The sequence below is a fragment of the Sorex araneus genome, chromosome 1 (assembly GCF_027595985.1).
Source record: "Sorex araneus isolate mSorAra2 chromosome 1, mSorAra2.pri, whole genome shotgun sequence".
Taxonomy (NCBI): domain Eukaryota; kingdom Metazoa; phylum Chordata; class Mammalia; order Eulipotyphla; family Soricidae; genus Sorex; species Sorex araneus.
The window spans coordinates 145,752,684-145,773,944 of record NC_073302.1 but is presented as its reverse complement, the minus strand read 5'-3'; the positions used below and the strand labels follow the sequence as shown (position 1 = coordinate 145,773,944).

The 21,261-nt window shown below is 36.0% G+C and overlaps 1 protein-coding gene across 3 annotated transcripts in view; it reads right to left on the bottom strand.

The window, feature by feature from the left end:
• Positions 1-1,850: 1,850 nt before the first annotated feature.
• The window catches only part of ERBIN (erbb2 interacting protein), a 105,287-nt gene continuing 85,876 nt past the window's right edge, over positions 1,851-21,261 (bottom strand). The window contains exons 22-27 of one of the 3 annotated variants that reach the window (XM_055144608.1): positions 14,951-15,094; positions 12,025-12,144; positions 10,089-10,298; positions 7,720-7,812; positions 7,249-7,323; positions 1,851-4,882 (exon numbers count right to left, since the gene is read on the bottom strand). In XM_055144608.1, coding sequence (XP_055000583.1) covers positions 4,775-4,882; positions 7,249-7,323; positions 7,720-7,812; positions 10,089-10,298; positions 12,025-12,144; positions 14,951-15,094 — 750 coding nt within the window. In that variant the 3' untranslated portion in view covers positions 1,851-4,774. The remainder of the gene's footprint in view (positions 4,883-7,248; positions 7,324-7,719; positions 7,813-10,088; positions 10,299-12,024; positions 12,145-14,950; positions 15,095-21,261) is intronic. The other 2 variants (XM_055144665.1, XM_055144714.1) reach the window with 2 other exon arrangements.

Sequence of the window (21,261 nt, the reverse complement as noted above, 5' to 3'; positions counted from 1 at the left end):
GTTACCCAGTGGTTAAGATAAAAAACCATTACCTATCATGGCACTCACTGTCACTGTCATCCCATTGCTCATCGATTTGCTCGAGCGGACACCAGTAACGTCTTCATTTTGAGACTTGTTACTGTTTTGGCATATCGAATATTAAATACTCTTTAAAGTATGCTTTTTATACTTCTGTGCCACTGGAATATTAGGTTTTGCCTCTTGTGAACATAAGGATCCTTTGAACCATCCATCCTCTTTGGCCATGCTTTGTGCATTTTCTTCCATTTTCACTTTGAGTGTAAGTTTTCTGACAAGGACAACAAAAAAGCACAATCCCATTGTGGTTCTATAGGGACACAATTTGTCCAACTAATGGAAAGCCAGTTCAGGAAAAATGGCAAGCAAAATTTAAGTAGCTTTATTGAATCATGAAGGAGTGGAGGCACACCATTTTACAGTTTGAATTTCTTCCTTTCCCACTTATATACGAGCTTCTCATATAAAATCATTAGATTGAATTAAATCTAAGTTGACTGTGAACTAGAATTAGCACTAGGATTCCATGGAAGACATCTAGCGCTAGTGTTCTACTTGAAAAGGAAATTTTAACTGAGTACTTTTTAAAGTTTCTTTACTGATAATCTTACACCAAGATTCATGAATTATTATTCTGTGAAATATAAAAAGAGCAGATTCTACTGAGATGTTTTCCCTAGATAGGTTTCCTTAGTTTATATTTTGTTGTTTGGGTCACTCTACCAGTGCTTGGGTGTGTGTGTGTGTAATGTGTGTGTGGGGGGGTGGCATTAAGTTTCCAGGATCAAACTAATGCTCCCGCATCTCCTTGGGCCCCAACTGTTCTCAGTTTAGAATTGGCTCCTCATGCATCTGGATATTCAGACTGTACATTTTGGGAGATGATACATTTAACAAACTGCTTTCATTAAGAGAATTTCCAAGTCCTCAAGAGTTTTCTAAAATTGTGAATGACAATATCTACTATCAGTTGGGTTTACAACATGCCAGTTGACCAAAAGCTTACATTTGGTAGACAGGGAACACCTGTAAAGGTGATTAGAGGCCGACCCAAAAGTCTCTGTCCCTCTTGGAGAGCCCGACAAGCTACCGAGAGTATCCCGCCCACACGGCAGAGCCTGGCAAGCAACCCGTGGGATATTCAATATACAAAAAAAACAGTAATAATGACGGTCCTCATTTCCCTGACCCTGAAAGTACTCCCAATATGCCATCGGGCTACACTAGCACCAACAGGGACAAATGGAGATGTTACTGGTGCCCGCTCGAGCCAACTGATGAGCAACTAGATGATAGTAATATAGTGATATGGTGGGTTTAAATGTTCTGCAAATGTCAACAGATAGCAACTTTAACTATAATATGGTTAATCTTTTGGAATGCTCTTATGTAATACCTAAAGGTTTTAGACAGTTGCTTCTCTAATCTAAATTACATTTGCAAATCTAAATAATATAGAGGAAAGTGTTACCTTATTCACATGTACACCAATGTGTATGTTAATGCTCCTGATAAATCATTTAAGTCTTAATTTGTACTTCAATGTGTTACACAAAAAATCCATCAAATGTTGAAACAGAAGAATAACCTAATAAAAGTTTCAACAGAGAATGGAAAAATAAGGTTCCACGTAGCCTGACTAATCATTTGATTGAAAGAAATTTTTTATCTCAATGGTCCCTTTAGAAGTATAAGCATTAATTTGAGGTAGTAAACTACATATCCTCCAAACCCAGAAATATAAGGGTTTGAATAATCGAAGAAAATAACAGTATATTTCTTTTTATGACAGCTCTAAACCCTAAATTTCATAAAATAAATCACACAACTTTATACAACATTATTTATTACCTATTTACTGTTACTTCAAATAGTCTAGATATATTAAAAAAATAGAATGTTTATAAATGCTCACTGATAAAATAGTACACAGATGCTAATGGGATTTTTAAGTACTGCAAATTAATATTTAAAATGTAGTTCTCCTTATAGTAACATAAGTGCTTAAAAGAATTTAAATATATACACACCTTCAGGCCCAAAGTTGGAAAAAATATTTACAAAATAAATACGTAGGGAATTTTAGAATTTTGTGGAGTTAGAAGAAATTATGATCCCCAATTCCAAGCTGAGTAAATTATTCTGAACATATAATTTTAACAGCTTAAAAATTTAGGACCATCAAATTTCTGTTGAGACAGTTTTGTGATGTTTTGCTACATAATACTTATTAAAGTATTAAAGTAATATTTTGCTACATAATACTTATTAAAATAAAATCAATTATGGATATAGCCTATAGCTATAAATGATTTCATTTCCTCAGATTTACTTTTTTATTCAAATTTTGAAGAACCAGCATTATAAAACTTTTGTTACTTAAGTGCAAAAATTTTTAGCTATTATTAGATTTTTAGTTATAAGAATGTTAAAATTTAATCATTAATTAAAAAAATTATTTAGGGCAGAATAAAATCTTAGCGATTAATACCAGGTGTAAATCAAGGCAAGTGCTCTACTACTGAGCTACAGCACTTGCACACTATTAATATTTCAATATAATAAGACAATGAACTCAAAGATTGATTGCTGATAATCAATTGTTCTCTGTGGCTTACTTCCACTTCCAAAACTGTAGTCTGTGTATCTGATTCAAAATATGTCTCAGATTCAAGGTAAAGTACTTGAAAAACATCATACTTATAATTATAATTATTTTATGTATCCCTTATAAAAGCAAAACCGGGTTGTGAAGATTGATGGAAATCAATAATATCATGTATATATTTTATATACTCAAAATTATTATTTTAAAATAAACTGAATAAAGTAAACACTGAGGCTTGTCTTAAAGAAGCTGTTTGTCATTCTTTTTTAAAGAGATTACAACACACATACAATAAATGAATTTTATCAAAATACAGCACATTTTCTACTATATTCATAAAAATCAATTCCTATGTAAATATTACTGAAAATCAACTAAAATGAGTTAAAATTTACAAAGAGTTGTTAAAGGGTTTCAATCATTATTAAAACTATACAGTACAACCAATTGGTAACATCTTAAAAGAAGTGCAATATTTGAGTTCACATAGTTTTAAAAGTACTGCCTACTTACTCTGACTAGCAAGAAAGGAACAACTTTGATTCATTTGCAAAATGTAGACTGCTGTTTTTGCTAGTCCTATAAAAGTCCTGATCAAAATCAGATTGAAGAACAGATCATAACAGATTAAAAATCCCAAAACTATATATCTTAGTAATTAAAAATAAATTGTAGTAACTGATATTGCTCTAATGAAAGGCTCCAAACCAGCCTTAACTAAAAACAGTTATTGGTCTTCTATGGCACTTTAATCTGGTCCAAATACCATGCATTAATTCTTACCATTGCATGTTATTCAATTTTTATTTGATTACACAGAGAGAACACAAGTAAAATTGCTTGAATAAACAAAATTAATCAACTATCAAGTATTTGTTACACTAACGAAGAACAAAGGCAGTTGGTGATAAAACACACTATTATACAAATACACTTAGAAACCCTTTAAAGACTCTGAAGCGTTGAATTCACATTAATGTTACTTGTAGGAACAGCCCTTTATTTGAACATCATTACACATTGGCAGGCCTTGCGGACCTAACCCTTTGCTCTACAGCTTTCCACAGCAATTCTCTATTACTGTGCCAGTTTCATAAACTTGCTTTGGTTTCCTAGCTCCATGCGTACTATTTCCTTTTACTTTGCCAAGGCAATATGAGGCCAAATAAAAATCAAGCAGCTTTTCTAATCTTGTATTTTATGGTACAGCAGCATAATAATTAAAATTGGCCATTTTAGTATCATTTGCTGCTTAAAATAAAATTTATAACATGATAAAAATGGAGTACTGATCATAAAACAGATTTTAAGTACTGCCATTTGCAAAAATATTAGGGTGTCTCCATAGCACAAAAATGCATGGACAAGCATCTACAGTAGAGTTCAAAATTTTGTTGTGAAAAATTAAAAACTGAAGCCACCAGTAGCAAATGTACTGTCAATGACGATGACAACAAATCCTGTACAGTTCATAAAATGCAATTATTGTTTTTTCAAAATTTCTTTACAAAGACATTACATTTTTATTGCATTATTCTAGTTTAAAAAACACAGGATCAGTTTTTTGTTCATTCTTTGCTTCCAGATTTTTATAGGAATTAACTGTTTTAATCTGGCCTTGGAAAGTGAATCCACCAGCACCACCTTCACCTACTCACTCTTCAATTCAATATGCACATAGCAAAAACCAACACTTCAAATCTCTTGCCCACATTAAAAAAAAAGTTTCAACAGAAAAACATTAATACCAGTTGAATAAAAATAAGGACATATAAACTATGAGACAGATAGCTCTGCCATCTGTCTCTGGACTACAATGAAGGCTAACTAGAGCCTTGCAGAGTCATGTGTATGAAATCCAAAAATAAACCTACACTCTATACAAAAACACATGTTTGCTTTTGTATCCTTGATTGTTATGTTTAAAAACCTAACAAGAAATTTTATACGGTATGAATTCAACAGTCTCCCCTATATACTATACAGTGGTTCTTTCCCTCTAACCACAAGTTCCATTATTTCATTAATGTACAAATTTGTACATAATTTGAGTTCTTTATATATAAAAATAGTCAAAATATTAATTTCCCCTGCAAGTATCTTCCAATGAATCTTGCTGTCTTCCCCTTTTGCAATCCATAGTGCTTATGAAGAAACCTCTCGTACAATGATGAGTTCAACTGTGTTCTGGAAAGTTTTTAGCAAGGATACTGCTTGTCCATGTTCAATATTGATGAAACTGTAGCCATTTGCCTATAAAAGAAAAATGTTTTTACAAAAAAGTTTTCATAGTAACTCACATCTCTGTACTTAAAATTTTGATAAATACTTCATATGACATACTTTCATGTGGCAGAAAGTAAGAATCATTTCAGCTACTTAAAAACAAGAGTTCTATTCACTTATCTATGAAAATACAATCTCGGAAGATGGCACCTATGTCTTGCCCACATTTTCAGATGACTCAGTGTTAGGTACATGGTGCCATATGCAAATGAGACCACCAAGTTTTAAGGAGAATGGAGCACAGGTCTAGTCTTCCTTCTAGGGATAATCAGACCAAGAACATTACACTTTTCATAATTTAGTCTAAATAATTATTGAGGTTTTACTATATATCACATAGTTCTGGCTGCCTCAAATGATTTAAAAAAATTTTTTTTGGTGTGGCCGGAGTGGGAGGGGGCGTCCCACCTCCAGTAGTGCTCAGGGATTAATCACCATGAAATTACAAAGTTACCGCCTTCTCCAGATGGAGTCCCAGCAACACTGAGCTTCTACTAACACGGCTCCGGTTTGTGGGACTGGGATACCTCTCCAAAATACGTGGAGGCACTGGAATGCCAGCCCAGTTTCCAGCCCACCCTGCTGCTGGAAGTCACGTCCTTAACCCGCCCTCAGTGCCATATTGCCGCAACAGTCAGCAGCAAGAACCCGGGCCGTGAGCACCGCAAGCCGGAAGAATGCTCCGGACCTCAGACTGGGCCAACAACACCGGGGCGCCAGACGGAGAAGGTGCAGAGTCCCCGCCTTCTCCAGATGGAATCCCGGCGACACTGAGCTTCTACTAACACAGCTCTGGTTTGTGGGACTAGGATATCTCTCCAAACCGCGCGGCCTCCTGATATCCAAAGAAAACAACTCAGGAATGGCTCAGCCACCCCTGAGCGGCCATTATACCAGAGGCACAGAAACCCAGAGGCTGCCGGCAGCTACACTCATGGACTTTGAACTTAACTACAGTCCCGTGCAGCCCCGGGAGGGAAAGGTTTTTGGTCCTCATCCTTTTCCCCTCTCGGCAGCATGGCGACCACCACCATTTAGTGCCAACTGGACAGAGAGGTAGGAGCTTGCAATGATGGGACCCATGGGGAATCTCACAATGGTGGTGGGGGGGGGCAAAATCGGCCCTGCTTCCTGCTCTAATGAGACCCCAGTGGCCTCCCACGCACAGCTCCCCCACTCCTGAACAGCCATGATCCTAGAGGCACACAGACCAATTTCAGAATGCAGCGGCGGCTGGCAGAAATACCTCTGGACTTAATACCAGAATCCCAAAACGAGGCGGCCAATTTCACAACCGTGCAACATCATATGCTCATTGCTATCAATAATAGAAAACATACGATCTAATGATGCCATTCTGACAGGTCTGACTGTGTGGGGGAAACTCCAAATAATGATAGTGAGTTTTTTGGTCAAAAATTGAATGTTATAGCAATGAGAGAGTTAATTGAAAAATCATCTGCCACACAGGCAGAGGGGGAGAGGGAGGGAGGGTCTCTGGGGTTCTTGGTGGTGGATCATGTGCACTGGTGAGGATGGGTGTTGGATCATTGTATGACTGAGACTTGAAAAAAAATAATGATAAAAAAAAGTATACATATTGAAAGCAATGATGGTTAAAGAAAAAAAATTACAAAGTTACTCACAATTGGGTTTCAGGCATGCACTGTTTCAATACCAATCCCTTCACCAGTGCCCTCTTCCCTCAACCAGTATCCCCTTCTCCCCCATTTTTCTTTCCATCCACCAGTCTGCTTCTACAAGGGACACGTTTTTATAACATAATTTTTCGCATGTGGCTTACTGTACTGCTGCTGATATGATTTCATACATAACACTTTACCACCTTTCAGTACCACTGGCTACTCCTATCTGATCTTCCCTCCACTACAGCTGTTGCTCCTCCTTGTCCCCCACAGTTTACTCTTGGCTATGAGCTTATGGACCACTCCTGGTGGGCTAAGGGTGCTGGAGATTGAATCTTGGTCAGCAGCATGCAAGGCAAGCACCCTACTTACTGCAATATGGCTCTGGCCTCTGATTTAAATTCTTTAATGATCATATACCACAAAGAAGATAATTTTATTCCCTCCTTTTGGTTTTTGGGCTATATCCAGTTCTGCACAGGGACTACCGCTGGCAGTGTGTGGGGAATCATGGGTTGCTGGGGATCAAACAGGGCCTTCTACATGCACGACATGAGCATCAGTTCTCTGAGGCATCTCCCTGGCACTTCATACATACTTTAAGATAAATTTCATAAAATGCTTATTTTTAATATGGTATTTAACAATTTTTGATGAGGTAGGCTCTATAAAAGAAAAAAAAATTACCTGAATAATTTTATCACCCGGCTGCAGCAATTTTGATGCTGGTCCTTCAGGTTGTACCCTTGTTACAAATATACCCTTTAACAACAATAAAAAAAATTATTCAATGGGAAAACAGTATGTATAAATAACAGAATCCGTTTACAAATATTTGAATCATGGTAGAAGTCTCCGATGACTATTAAGAGTATTGTGATAACCCAATTTTATTTTTATATCTAATAATACACCCTTAGTACAGTGATTTGGATAAAGGAAGAAATTATTTCTGTAGATATGCAGCAAACAGCAAAATTACAAATCATTCCGTGACATAACATTTAAAATGTTGTTTACTAAAGATTTGAACTAGTCATGTTCCAAAACAAATGAATAAAAGAGGAAAATTTAAAAGTTGTTATTTTAACCTAAATAAGTATTAAATTAGTAAATAAACATTTATGGTGATTTCAAGTCTACATAAACAAAACTCACATCGTCATCAGGTCGGAATGGGTTTCCTCTACCCCCAACACCTCCTGATATGCTAAATCCAAGTTCTGGATCTTTTTCAACCCTTACACAAATCTAAAATTAAAATGAAAAGAAAATGTACTATTACTATTTCAAATAGACTAAACACATTTGTTTTTATTCTTGTTTTTGTTTTAAATTTTTTAAATTTGATTGAATCACCGTGAGATAGTTACAAGCTTTCATGTTTGGGTTACAATCTCACAATGATCAAACACCCATCCCTCCACCAGTGCACATTCTCCACCACCAATATCCCAGGTATACCCCCCCTTTCCCACCCTCCCCCTGCCTCTATGGCAGACAATATTCCTCATATTCTATCTACTTTTGGGCATTATAGCTTGCAACACAAACACTGAGAGGTCATCATGTTTGGTCCCAACTGGTTCTCCAGCCATCATTTTCTTAGTGATCCCTTCTCTAATCCATCTGCCTTCTCCTCTCCGCTCATGAAGCAGAAAGACTAAACACATTTGAACATCTACATTTTAAATGTTGGTTGACTTAAGTTCAAGCAAAGAGACACATGTAATATTTGTATAAAATAAATATTTGAGCAGATGAAGTGAAATTACAATTGTAATTTTGTATTATTAAACTAGTGGAATACTGCATTAATAAACTAGTGAGTTAAAAGCCAGAGTTATAAAGCAAAGCTCCTCGTTTAACATATTGATGACTTTATGACCAACTAAGTATTGACCTTATTACACATGTACATTTGGTGGTGGTGGGGGGGCGTTGACATTTGATGGTGCTTAGAGCTTACTCCTGGTTCTGTGGTCAAAGATAACTCTTAGCAGTGCTTGGGGTTCCATATGATGTGCCAAGGATGGACCCTTGGTTGGTTATGTGAAAGGCAAGTGCCTTGCCCACTGTACTTCTCCTTGGTCCCTACCTTACTACAATTTTTAGGCATCAAAGCATTTCATGACAATAAAGTATATACCTCAAACATGTTATTATCAGCTTTCATTTGTAGTACATTTAAATTCATATTACCTTTGTCTGTTAGATGTTTTCTTTTCTTTTTGTGCTACACCAGGTTCAGTTCTACCCAGGACTTACTACTGGCTCTGCACTCAGATCATGCCTAGGTGGCTCAGGTTGGAACCATCTGGGGTGCAGGGGATCAAATCCAGGTTGGCTGTGTGCAAGGCAAGCATCCTACCTGCTGTACTATTACTATAGTCCCTGTTAGGTGTTTTCCTAAAACATCCAAAAGACTCGTCAGAAGTTAACTTACTTCCTGAATCTGTTTATGGCTTAAGGAGTTGGGATAGATGATGAATTACTAAATTTTATAGCCAACCTGTAATAATTTTTATAACTGAGGAAGAACTCTTTTTTTTCTTTTTGGGTCATACTTGGAATTGCACAGGGGTTACTCCTGGCGGTGCTCGGGGGACCATATAGGATGCTGGGAATCGAACCTGGGTCGGCTGTATTCAAGGCAAGTGCCCTACCCGCTGTGCTATTGCTCCAGACCAGAAGTAAACTGTTTTTAAAAATAAAATATTCCTTTTCTAGGGCGATAGCACAGTGGGTAGGGTGTTTGCCTTGCATGCTGACACCCAGGTTCGATCCCCAGCGTCCCATATGGTCTCCCTAGCACTGCCAGGAGTAATTCCTGAGTGCAAAATCAGGAGTTAACCCCTGAGCATCTCTGGGTGTGACCCAAAAAGAAAAAAATAAATTCCTTTTCCCCAGAGACTCACTCAACCAAAGTTTAATAAAGCATTCATTCTCTACTAAAATTTCTATTATTTTATCAACAATCAAATAAAATAAATGTATAATTGGTGACTCTTGTTTTCTGACTACAACTAATGATGCTTGAGGACTACTCCCATATCAATGCTTAGAATTCTCTCCAGGTGATGCTCAGGGGGTGTCATGCATTGGCAAGAATCAAATCAGAGATTCCAGAAGTAAAGCCAATATTCCAGTCCCTTGCTCCACTTTCTAAAACATGACCAGTGACATTTTAAATACTCTGGAAAGATTTAATTCTCAAAGTAGTTTGGAGATTATAGTCAACATCAAAATCCAAGTGTCAAAATAGCTAAGTATAATATACCACTCATATTTTTTCTTTGAAGAAGGCTTGATTACTAGAGTATCATCAGTTGGTTTGGGAAAATGACCGCTCAAAAGAAAATAATTATGCCCAAAACATCAATATTGATATTTTATGCTGATTAATCAAGAACAGGATACAGATTATAACAAAACTTTTAATACTACTGTTAAGGACGTATTATTAATAATTAAACTAAAATTAATTAAAAGCTTAGGATCATATTTAAAATATTGATTATTCTTACCTCATGCCTTGCCAGTTCATGGCCTTGTCTAGAAGAACAATGGGGCTGTGTATATGGAGGCTGGTGGGCCACTTTCAGCATCAAGTAATCAATTAATTGCTCTCTAGAGGGATGCCTTGCCACAGATGCCTGAGGAAGGGGGTGATGTATTTGACTATAATTTGCCTGTGGCCTGAGAGGTTGGCCCATCTGTCCATTACTCAAAGGCATCTAAGAAAAACATAAAGTGTCTTAAAATATCTTATTACAAATATTTGAGCTTTCTTCCTGCTGCATTAAAAAAGCACTAGCATTTAACATTCTAAACCATATACATGACACTCACACTAACTTTTCACTAAGATTTTACACTGCTAAAAAAGTTTGAGAAAGCCCATCAGCAAAGTTTTTTTAAAATAAGTCATATATATTTGAAAGATGCATTTACTGGTGCTTTTTTCCAAAACAAAGCAATTTTGTGATAGAACTTCACCCATTTGAATTAATAACAAAGTATATTAGCAACAAATATGATGCCACGGCATTCAAATTTGTTTCACAAACTATATTTGAAACACTATTACTTTTCTGTTGGAATTACCTCTGTTTTATTTTTGAAACTTTATTTTGGGGCCACACCTGGTGATACTCAGGGCTAACTTCTGTTTCTGCACTCAGGGATCACTTCTGGTAGGCTCTGGGGACCAGTTAGGGTGCCAGAAATCAAACCTGAGTTGGTTATATGTAAACAATGCCATGATCACTGTACTATCTCTCTGGTCCTGAGTTAACCTTTTATGTCCTCATATTTTAGAGATTGAATCTAAATCTATGTATATTTGGGGGGTCACATATGGCTCTGTACTCAGGGTACCATGAAAAACTGGGAATCAAACCCAAGCCTTCTATATTAAAAATATGAGCTCAGTGCTTTAAGCTCTGTCTCCATCCTTTTAAAATTTTCTTTGTGGAAATGTGTCTAATACCTTATTTTGCTAAGTGTGAAGAATCTTTCAAAAGCAAAAGAGGACCCACTGCACTATCTCTCTAGCCCCAAACTTCTGATCCATTAAGACTTCCTAACACCTAGATATACTTGGTTGTCCTGACATTTCCAATTTCCATACCAATAGTACAAATGTCCAAGAATATATTGAGCCAAGACTAGCAGGTGGCTCATGAGAACAAAAATCATAAAATAAACTTAAAAATCTAAGTCAAAAAAATGGATTAAAAAACAAAAGAAAATGAAAGTTTAGATAACAGCTCAGTTCAATTAAAATAGAAAACAAGAGTAAACAAAGAGGTACGTCTGAACATATATGGCTGAATTCTGACTGTCAAGAACAACGTCAATTTTAATGTAACACAATATCACATAATTATAACTTGTTTCATCAGGTTTATGGAGTAAGTTTCTCAGAAAGAATTTCTGAGAAAGAATAGTAAAGAAAAGAATTTTCTATTTGAATTGGTGATGTACTGATGGCTGCTTTCATACTAAGTATATAGCCATCTATTTATAGCACACAAAAGATTTTCAAAGTGATTTGTAATTATATTTTAAATGCCCTTAGTAATAATAAAACAGCCTCAAATAATTTATGGCAGATTTATCTTTGAACTCTCCAAATAGATCCATTACTAGGAATGCTCAAAAAACAGATTCAAATGATAAATTAAGTAAATGTGATCTCTATAAATTTAAACAATAAAATAACTGTTGAATGTGGGGAAAAAACTCTGGAAAGTACTGAGAAACAGCATGTAAGAATGAAACTCTATTCAAAAAAATAATCAAATAATTCTCAATAATTAAAAACAAAACCCTAATTAACCAAAGGGGGGAAAACCAACAAAAAGTCTTTTTAGTGTTAAAGTACACAAAATATTTTTAATTCAAAAGTTGTAAAATACAGTAAGCTCACAGACACTATTTCACTTCCTGAGGACCTACTTTCATCAAGCTGTCTGGAGAAACATCTCTGTGACTAAGTGTAGCTGCTGAGTAGTTCTGCTGTCCTGAAATGAATACATCATCTTGACAAGGATCTCCTGGACAGGATGTCTGAGGATGCTTCAAATGAGGAGGAAATAAAAATTAAAATAAATAATGATCTTTTAAGATGTAAAATCAAAATGACACTTGGGAAATGATAAGGAAGAAATATCACTAGATAATGTAAAGAAAGATGAAGAACCAAATAAAATGTTACATTACCTGTCATCAATATTAGTACTCTTATGAGGGATGTTAACTGATTTCTTTTTGCTTTTTTTTTTTTTGCCAGGGGTTATTCCTGGCTCTGCATTTAGGAATTACTCCTTGCGGTGCTCAGTGGACCATATGGAATGCTGGGAATTGAACCTGGTTTGTCCACATGCAAGGCAAACTGTGCTATCACACCAGCCCCGGGATGTTAACTAATTTTATGGCAGTAATCATTTCATAATAAACACATGTAGCAGATCATTATGACTGACAGAGTCAGCAGTGTTATGCGTCAACTTTCTGTCACTATAAAACTGGAAAATATCTCATTCTGTAATTCACTTCAAAACTAATAGAAAATGAAAGACATTGTCATAAATAGCACTATTTTGCTTTCCAAATAGGGTATGACTGGCAATATAGATAATACAAACTTCCCCATCATAGTAAAAAATATGCAATGTCGTTCATTATAATGATACTTATAAAACCTAAGGGGTCCATAACTTAATCTTAGAATCCATATGTACAGCAGATACAGAATGCACAGTTCACTGTTCAAACCATGACTCAGTATATTTATGTGGTTTAGTCTAACTAAATGTATTTCTGTAATAAGTATTTTCCTTCTCCTTTTCAATTTTTTTTTTTTTGGCTTTTTGGGTCACATCCTGGGATGCACAGGGGTTACTCCTAGCTCATGCACTCAGGAATTATTCCTGGAGGTGCTCAGGGGACCATAAGGGATGCTGGGAATCGAACCCGGGTCGGCCTTGTGCAAGGCAAACGCCCTACCCGCTGTGCTATTGCTCCAGCCCCTCCATTTTCAAAATTTGCTTTTCAAATGTTTATAATCCAGTTTAGTTCACAACTTTAAATGTGGAGAGAAAGTCTAAATGTACAAGTATGTTTACCTACTCTTTACAAAAATAAACATTATTAATGAAAATGAAACAGACTCAAAGGGTGTGAACTAAAGAATAATAAAAATAAGAAATAATAGTATAAGAATATGTAAAAAACAATTGTTCCAGATAACTATAAAGATTATCACTTAGTAAAAGTCCTGATCTTTACTTCGTGGATTCAACTAGAATGAGCATCAGAAAGTCAATCACTTGCCTCTCCCTCTTTGCAACTGTTCAGTTACAAAATGATTGCTGCTACTATTAGCCTAGCATAAACCCAGTAGTTGTCAGCAACAGAAGGTAAAGGAAAAAGTAAGGCCCAGTTTAGAACAAAATAAATGCAGGAAATTGCTCCGACCCTAGAACATAGCAAAGCAGTGTCAAAAATGTATAATAACAAGGAGAAGGAACAGAGAACTCAAGAAAAAGCAAAGAACCCCAAAGTCAGCAAAGTCAACATGAAACTAATATTCTGGGGTACGGGGATAAATTAAGGTTGTATGGGAAGAAGGGTCTTCTCAGGATGTAAGAGTCTTTTAGGTAGAACAAAATTGCTAATTAGAGTCCATGGTACCACCTCAAGTTAGTTCGGAGAGAAAAATCTTTAAAAGCCATGTTAGAGCTATTCTGTTCTTAATCGTCCATCTTTATCTGACTCTCAACTTTTACCAAAACAACTTTTTAAAAAGATTTCTTCTTTGCCATTATTATTTTGCTGAAATGTAGGCAACAAAGGATGTGGCATTTATTATAATTTCCTTCTTTTTTTTTTAGTGGTGCCAGGGAACAGGACCTCACATTATGAGGCATTCATTTAGAAAAATTCCTGGCCCTCTTGACAGTCGCACATTTATTATGTCACTTAGTTTCAGGTACTGTGTTTTTATTTACTAATTCTCAAATACTAGAAAAATTAGTCTTCCCAACAACTTCTCTGTGAATTATATGTGATATGGTCTTAAAACATTGAGTTAGGGTAGGTATATTAAATTTTTTTGTTTGTTTGTTTAGCTTTCTGGGTTACACCCACATTGCGCAGGGGTTACTCCTGGCTCATGCACTCAGGAATTATTCCTGCAGTGCTTGGGGGGACCATATGGGATGCTGGGACTCGAACCTGGGTCAGCCGCGTGCAAGGTAAACACCCTATCCACTGTGCTATCACTCCAGCCCCAGTATATTATTTTAATTAACGTATTTAGTTTGGCTTTTGGGTCACACTAGCAACACTCAGGTTTTAAACTTCTGACAGTAATTAGGGGATCATGCTGTTCTGAAGCTCAATCCCAGGTCTCCTGCATGCAAAACATACTCCAGTCCTACCTCCCCAGCCCAGGGCATGTTAAACTTTTCTTATGTGGGGGGGGGGGTGGGGGAAACCATACCTGTGGTACTCAGGGGACCACATAGGGTGCTGGGAAACGAAGCCAGGCTGGCCACATGCAAGGCTAAAGTCCTACCCACTGTTCTATTGCTCTAACCTCTCAGAGCAAGTTAATTTTAATACTAAAACATTACAAAGAACAATCATTTAAAAAAAGCTCTCAATTATTTCTATTACCCTTCCCTTAATTAAAAAAAAAAGCCAAATCAAGTATTTAAGAAATCTAATTATGAGATAAAGATTAAATTAGATTTGAATAAGCTTTAGAACCAAAAGATGATATGTAGGTATCTAATCTACAGTAAAAATACAACATTAAAATATGGGCTTTTCCCCCTCTTCTATGTACTAAAAGTACTGGTCTACCATGGGTACTCACTCGGAAAATGTGCCCACCAGAACCTCTTCCGTCTGCAACACTCAAGGCAAGACTACCTTGGCTGCCATGCAGATCCCTAGAGCTGCCATAGTGAAAGCTGCTTACAGCAGTAAAATTGGAATTAAAGGACCTTGACAGCATGCTCTGAATAAAGAGGGGACAGATTTAACAGAGATTAGTGCAGCATGCAAAATTCACAAGACAGGTTATGTACACAGAAATATTTACAAGTCCCAGTATCTCTCAGAAATACCATGCAACACTGATCTTTAATGCCAGTGAAAGAAAGAAAATGGTACTATTTGCCATATATTTACATGACCATATATACATATATTACATGTGAATACAACTGGTTAGATGTATAAACACTAAGTACAAACATAAAATCTCTTTTATGTTGTTTCATTCATTCTACTGAAATACATCTTGGAAGAAATCTGTCAGAAAATAGGCGTCATCTTATCGATAGTAGTTTTACATGGAATATAAATTCACTTCTCTGTGAAAATAAATTTTAACAACAAGTAATTCCTAAGTCAAAATTAATTTTTAGAGTTTGCTTCATTTTAAAAAAACTATCTTATTAAATGAATTTTAAACACACAATATAGCACAAATATATTTGCAAAAAAAATACCTAGCTTGTAGCTATTGCAAATTCCTTAAAAGTTATCTTCCAAACATAGAAAAATAGTTTACATTAGGAATATTTTAATATTAACACAATTTTAGAACTTTTGTTTTGGGGACACACCTGGTGATGCTCAGGGTTTATTCCTGGCTGTGTACTGAGGAATACTCTGGTGGTGGGGACCATATGGGATGATGCTGGGATCAAACTTGGGTTGGTGTTGTGCAACACAGGCATCCTACCCACTGTACTATTTCTCCAGCCCCAGTTTTAGTACATTAAAGAAAAAAAAACAAAAACCAAAACAAAACAAAAAACCCAAACGTGAAATTCGTAAGTCTCCCATTGCTCTACAATTAATAAAAAATAATAAAAAATACCCCCAAACAGAAAAATACACGGGTAAAAATTTTTCCAAATAGAGATGTTAATGATTATACTACAGGAATTTGTAGTGGCCTTTGCTGCTTAATTTTTTCCTCTTTTTTCTTGGGCTAAGGAGGTGAGGGGGATTCTGAAGTGGTGCTCAAGAGACCTGGGAGCCCTATCCTTGTGATTCTAGTCAATCTGGTCACTGGTTCAATGCAACAGCTTGAAAACATGATGCGGCCTAGCTCTGTGGTGCCAGGACACCAGGGCCAGACTGGTGGTGCAGGAGATGCTGGAAACTGCCTTAACCATTCTATGTCCCAGACCCAGCTGCTTAAAAGTTTAAGAACCACTAGTGGAATTCATTTACATGAATAACTAATAACTAATCCCTGACAGGCGTAAAAAAATGTATCTCATAAACACATAGCTTGAGTCTCATTCTTCCCGTTTATTTCCAGAGTTGTTAACCGCTGTTTTTTTCATGAGATGTTTTTATCATGTCCCTAAACACTGAGGGTCTAATGGCAAATCTGAGAAAAACTTTAATTTCAGTTGGCTTCTTACTAAGAAACATAGTAAAGATCAATTACTAACAGCATAGACTGTAGCAATCATTTCCATGTTACTCTTAGCCAACACATCATGCCTTCTCCAGATTGTAAAGTTGACATCTGGTACCAAGAAATTTTAATATGGCATTTCAGAAGGAAAGGGATCTACAAAGTTACAATATATACTTTTCAGTTATTTCGTGAATTTTAAAAGCAATAACTAAAGAAATATGAAACTTAATAGGCCAGATCTGTAGTTTCCAAACTATTTCACACGGAACAGGAATTTGGCAGTATAAATTAGAGGTCACACTATTTTATGCAGAGTTTTAGCATGTTTTTGAATGTTTTGATCTTTAATGATTTATAGATCTTGGAAGAATTTCTGTTATCTTTAAACATACATAAGGTTATTTTGGCTTAGTTTTTTTGTTATTGTTTTTTAATTTTTTTGGGGGGGTTGGGCCATACATGACAGTGCAAAGGAATGTGGTCCTCAGCACTGCTTCTGGGACTCCTGCACGCAAAGCCTGTGCTTTGCTTACTGAGCTGTCTCACTGGTCCACAGACGTTTTTATAAACATTTCATTGACCAAGAAGTCTAATGCTCAGAACAGGTCTCACTTCTTTTCTTTTCACTGGGTCACAGTCAGGGTTGGTCAAATCTTACTTCTGACTCTTTACTCAGGCATCACTCCTGGTGGGGCTCAGGGAGACCATAAGTGGTGATGGGAATGAACCTAGGTCAGCTGTATGCAAGTACCTTATCCACTATAATATCTCTTCCATCCCTGAAATCTACGTGGATCTTATCACCTAACCTCTTCCAAACAAAATAATTAAACACACACACACACACACACACACACACACACACACACACACACACGGTAACTAATCTGTACTTTATTACTGAAAATAATTTTTTTTTAAATGGTTCTAAGGACCAAATTAAGGGCCTCCTCACATAGGCAAATTCTACCACTGAGCTAAATCACTGCTCAGACATATTTTTCTAACTAATTCATCCTAAACTTTGGCCAGAGAGATCCTGAAACACCTCTCATGTCATATCAGTTCTATACTCAGGAAACAACAGTGGTTCCACACTGTGGCCTGTACACTAAGCAAAAATTTTTTGCATCCTCTTTTCCACATATGTGACATGTGTATCATCCTGAAAGTTACTTCACTAATTTCTTTCTCCATTTCCTTAATGCAAAGTGGGATAAAACAAAATAATAAGACAAAAATATTATAAGACTGCTATAAAAAATACAAATCATGTTCACATAGTGATAGTTTCTGACACTCAACACACTTATTACTACTGTTACTTTTTGTTTTGTTGGTGTGGTGCTAGAGATGAAACCTAGGGTCCCATATATACAAGATATTGCTGAGCCACCCCTGGAAGCTCTACTATTTACTTACTCCTAAACTGACCCACATTTTATTGTTACTTTTCTCAATATAAACCCTAATTCTACTAAGTTCTGTCTCTTGTCCCTTGCTCTCTTCCTTCCATGTTTTGATTTCTACCTTAATCTTATTTATCAAAATTTTAGGATTATTTCAACAAGTAGAGGTCTTGTGAATAGCTCCATCATCTCTGATTAGTTTCGTATTTATCGTGATAGGTTTTTCAAATAGAAAGATCAAACACTCACAGAAAATGCATTCAAAAGTACCAGAGGTAATCATCATGATGATTACAGCCCAGTCAAATGTTTCTATAGAAATTTTCTCTGCTAGTAAGTATATAACCCAAACATTATTCAGTATCATCACTTCTGATGAATGTCTATTTTTTAATTTATTTGGTGCAAGACACTGGTCTCATTTTTCATGCATTCAAGATGTGTGCTGTGCCCCTGAGCCACACTATCAGGTCCTTAATCAGTGTGTTTAAAAGAAAAGTATAAAATAGTGATACTGGTATTACTGTAAATAAAGTATGCTAATGAGAAATTCATATAGGGCACACAACAGATAGTACCTCAATTTTCTAAAAAGCACTTTCATAGCTGTTATTAAAATTTTGCTTATAGATGCTATTCCTTATTTCAGTATCATAATAAATTTCCCTTTTTATTTTCTTTATTGGTTTTGGGGTCACATCCAGCTATGCTCAGGGGTTACTTCTGACTCTTCGCTCAATGGACCACTCCTGGTGGGGCTTAGGGAACTGACCATATGGGATGCTGGGGATTGAACGTGGGTCAGCCGTGTGCAAGGTAAGCACCTTACCCACTGTACTATCTCTCTAGACACTAATCAAGTAATTTGATGTTATAAATAAAAATATTAATCAGTTGGTATCTTAAGTATTTTAATACTGCAATAAGGAAGAGAACGATAATGAATATTCTTATGACAGTTATACAAAGACACTGTTCCAAGTGCTATAAACTCATTTATTTATTTAAAATTTATTTTTAATATAAAAAACTTGTTTTTTTTTGGGAAAGAATGGTGGGACCCAACATTCAGCAGTCCTCAGCACTTACTCCTGGCTCTGAGCTTAAAGATCACTCCTGATGAGGCTCAAAGGGACCATATGTGGTACCGGGTACTGAAGCCTGGTGGGATGCATGCAAAGCAAGTACATTCACTCTAACCCCTTTAAATTTTTTTGGTATTGAGGCTTGAACCAAAGTCTTGTGCATAAAAAGCATGCATTTTAATACTGAGCTACATCTCTTTACCTCATGTAATTTTTAAATAAATCTTAAAAGTAGTTCCTTTTATTGTTTCTATTTTGCAGATGAAATCTGAAATTGGAAGAGTCTTAAATTATTTATACAATTAGCTAAATAGCAGAGTGCGAAGTTATTAATATTTCTCAAAATGCTGTAAAACATGGTGGCTAATTTTTAAATTTAAGATAACCTATATCTTTTTTTATAAACTTTTTTTAGTATGGTTTATCACAACTTGCAAAAATAATTCAGATAACACTTTTACATAAAATCATATCTCATATGTGAATACTTGTGTATTATGAAAAAGAGCACCTCTCTTAACCTCAAAGTGTGACCTATACCTGGAAAATGTAATTGCCACAGATCTGTGTTCATATAATCTGTTATCTTGAAGATTTATCTTAGTTTGACTAATTTTCACCACTAAATTACCAGTGGGAACAACTGGGAAAATACCATCTACTATATCATTAAATTTCTAATTATAAGAAGCAGTAAGTAACAATGGACATGTGGTGACTATTATCTCTGTGATACAGAAAAAGAAAGGGGAGAACAGCCAGCTGAGATGTCAACTAACAAACTGCAATGATAATCAAACCTGTATCTTCTCCAAACCTGTGATTCCTTCTCTATGTTTAGTAATAATTAAACAGCATTCTCAACAACCAGTTATTCAAGGCACCATTCTTAAGCTGCTACTTCCTCAATAACAAATTACAAGCGATTTCCTCAATAATGGATTATACTTCCTTAACAAATTATAAGCCATTTTCTCAATAACTGATTACAAGAATATTCCAATCAAAAGTAAACTTGAAGTCTGTTGCAGAAATGCCTCTTTAATTCTTGATCTCAATTCCGCTCATATATTTCTCATTTCATTATCTTCTAAATTCCTTAGAAAGGTCACATTTAAGTTTAAAGAGCTTCAATGATAGCTCTTTAAAGTTACTGATAAAATAAAATGAAGAGAGAGATGAAGCTGTATACAGATGCTGAATTATTTAAAGTTGAGATTGAAAAGTCAAAAGGATTCAATGACAGAAAGTACTAATCATACTGGAGGCATTTATTTCTGAAAAATTTGATCTAAGGAATTAAAGCGATACATGTCTGAGACTCTGGTTCAATCAATCCCTGGCACTGTTGTTTAGAAATAAAAAAAAAAAACCACGAACTGAAGTAGCATGTCTTCAGCTAATTAAACAAACAAATTAACTAACCTGATATTTGATAAAGGCAGTATGGGGATATTGTCCATCAAGAGATATAAGCTAAATTTGAAAGAAAGAATATACCTTATTACATACATGCCAAAGAAAGGTGGCACTGGTATCAGTTTTGCAGGATAGTATTTTTTTGGAGGGAAGGAGAGGATGAAGGCCACACGTGGCAGTAGCTCAGGCTTAATCCTTAAGGTGCTTGGGGAATCATATGCAGTGCCAGAGGTCAAAAAAGGGTTGGCTATCTGCAAGGCAAACACTATACTCCCTGTACTATCTCTTCTCCCATACAAGGAACACACACACACACACACACACACACACACACACACACACACCCTCTCCTTTCAAAACGCTAGGATCTATACATATAAATATAAACTTTACAAAATCATGCTTGAGCCATAGACACCCGAGTCAAGCCAATCAGGACTGTAACTAAGAAAAGTCAAGAGTTGGGAGATGGAGTCATAACACAGTGGGTTAGGTGTTTGCCTTGTATGCGGATCCAGTTCAATCCCTGGCACGCAGTATGGTTCCATATGGTCCCCTGAGCCCACCAGGAATGATCCCTGTGCGCCATAGCGCGTGGCCCCCAAAACCAAAAGAAAGACAAAAGAAAAAAAAATCAAGAACAAAGAACACAAGGCCATGCCAAAAACCATTTGTGTGACAGTTCATAAGGTCTGTTTGGTGTTAGTCAAAAGACATAAACTCAGAAAAGCACCACTATGAAATGTTCACATATGCAATCTATTTCTTGTTATTCTGCTAAGTATATTGTAAACTGCTACTGTCTCACACATAATTATGTAACTAACAA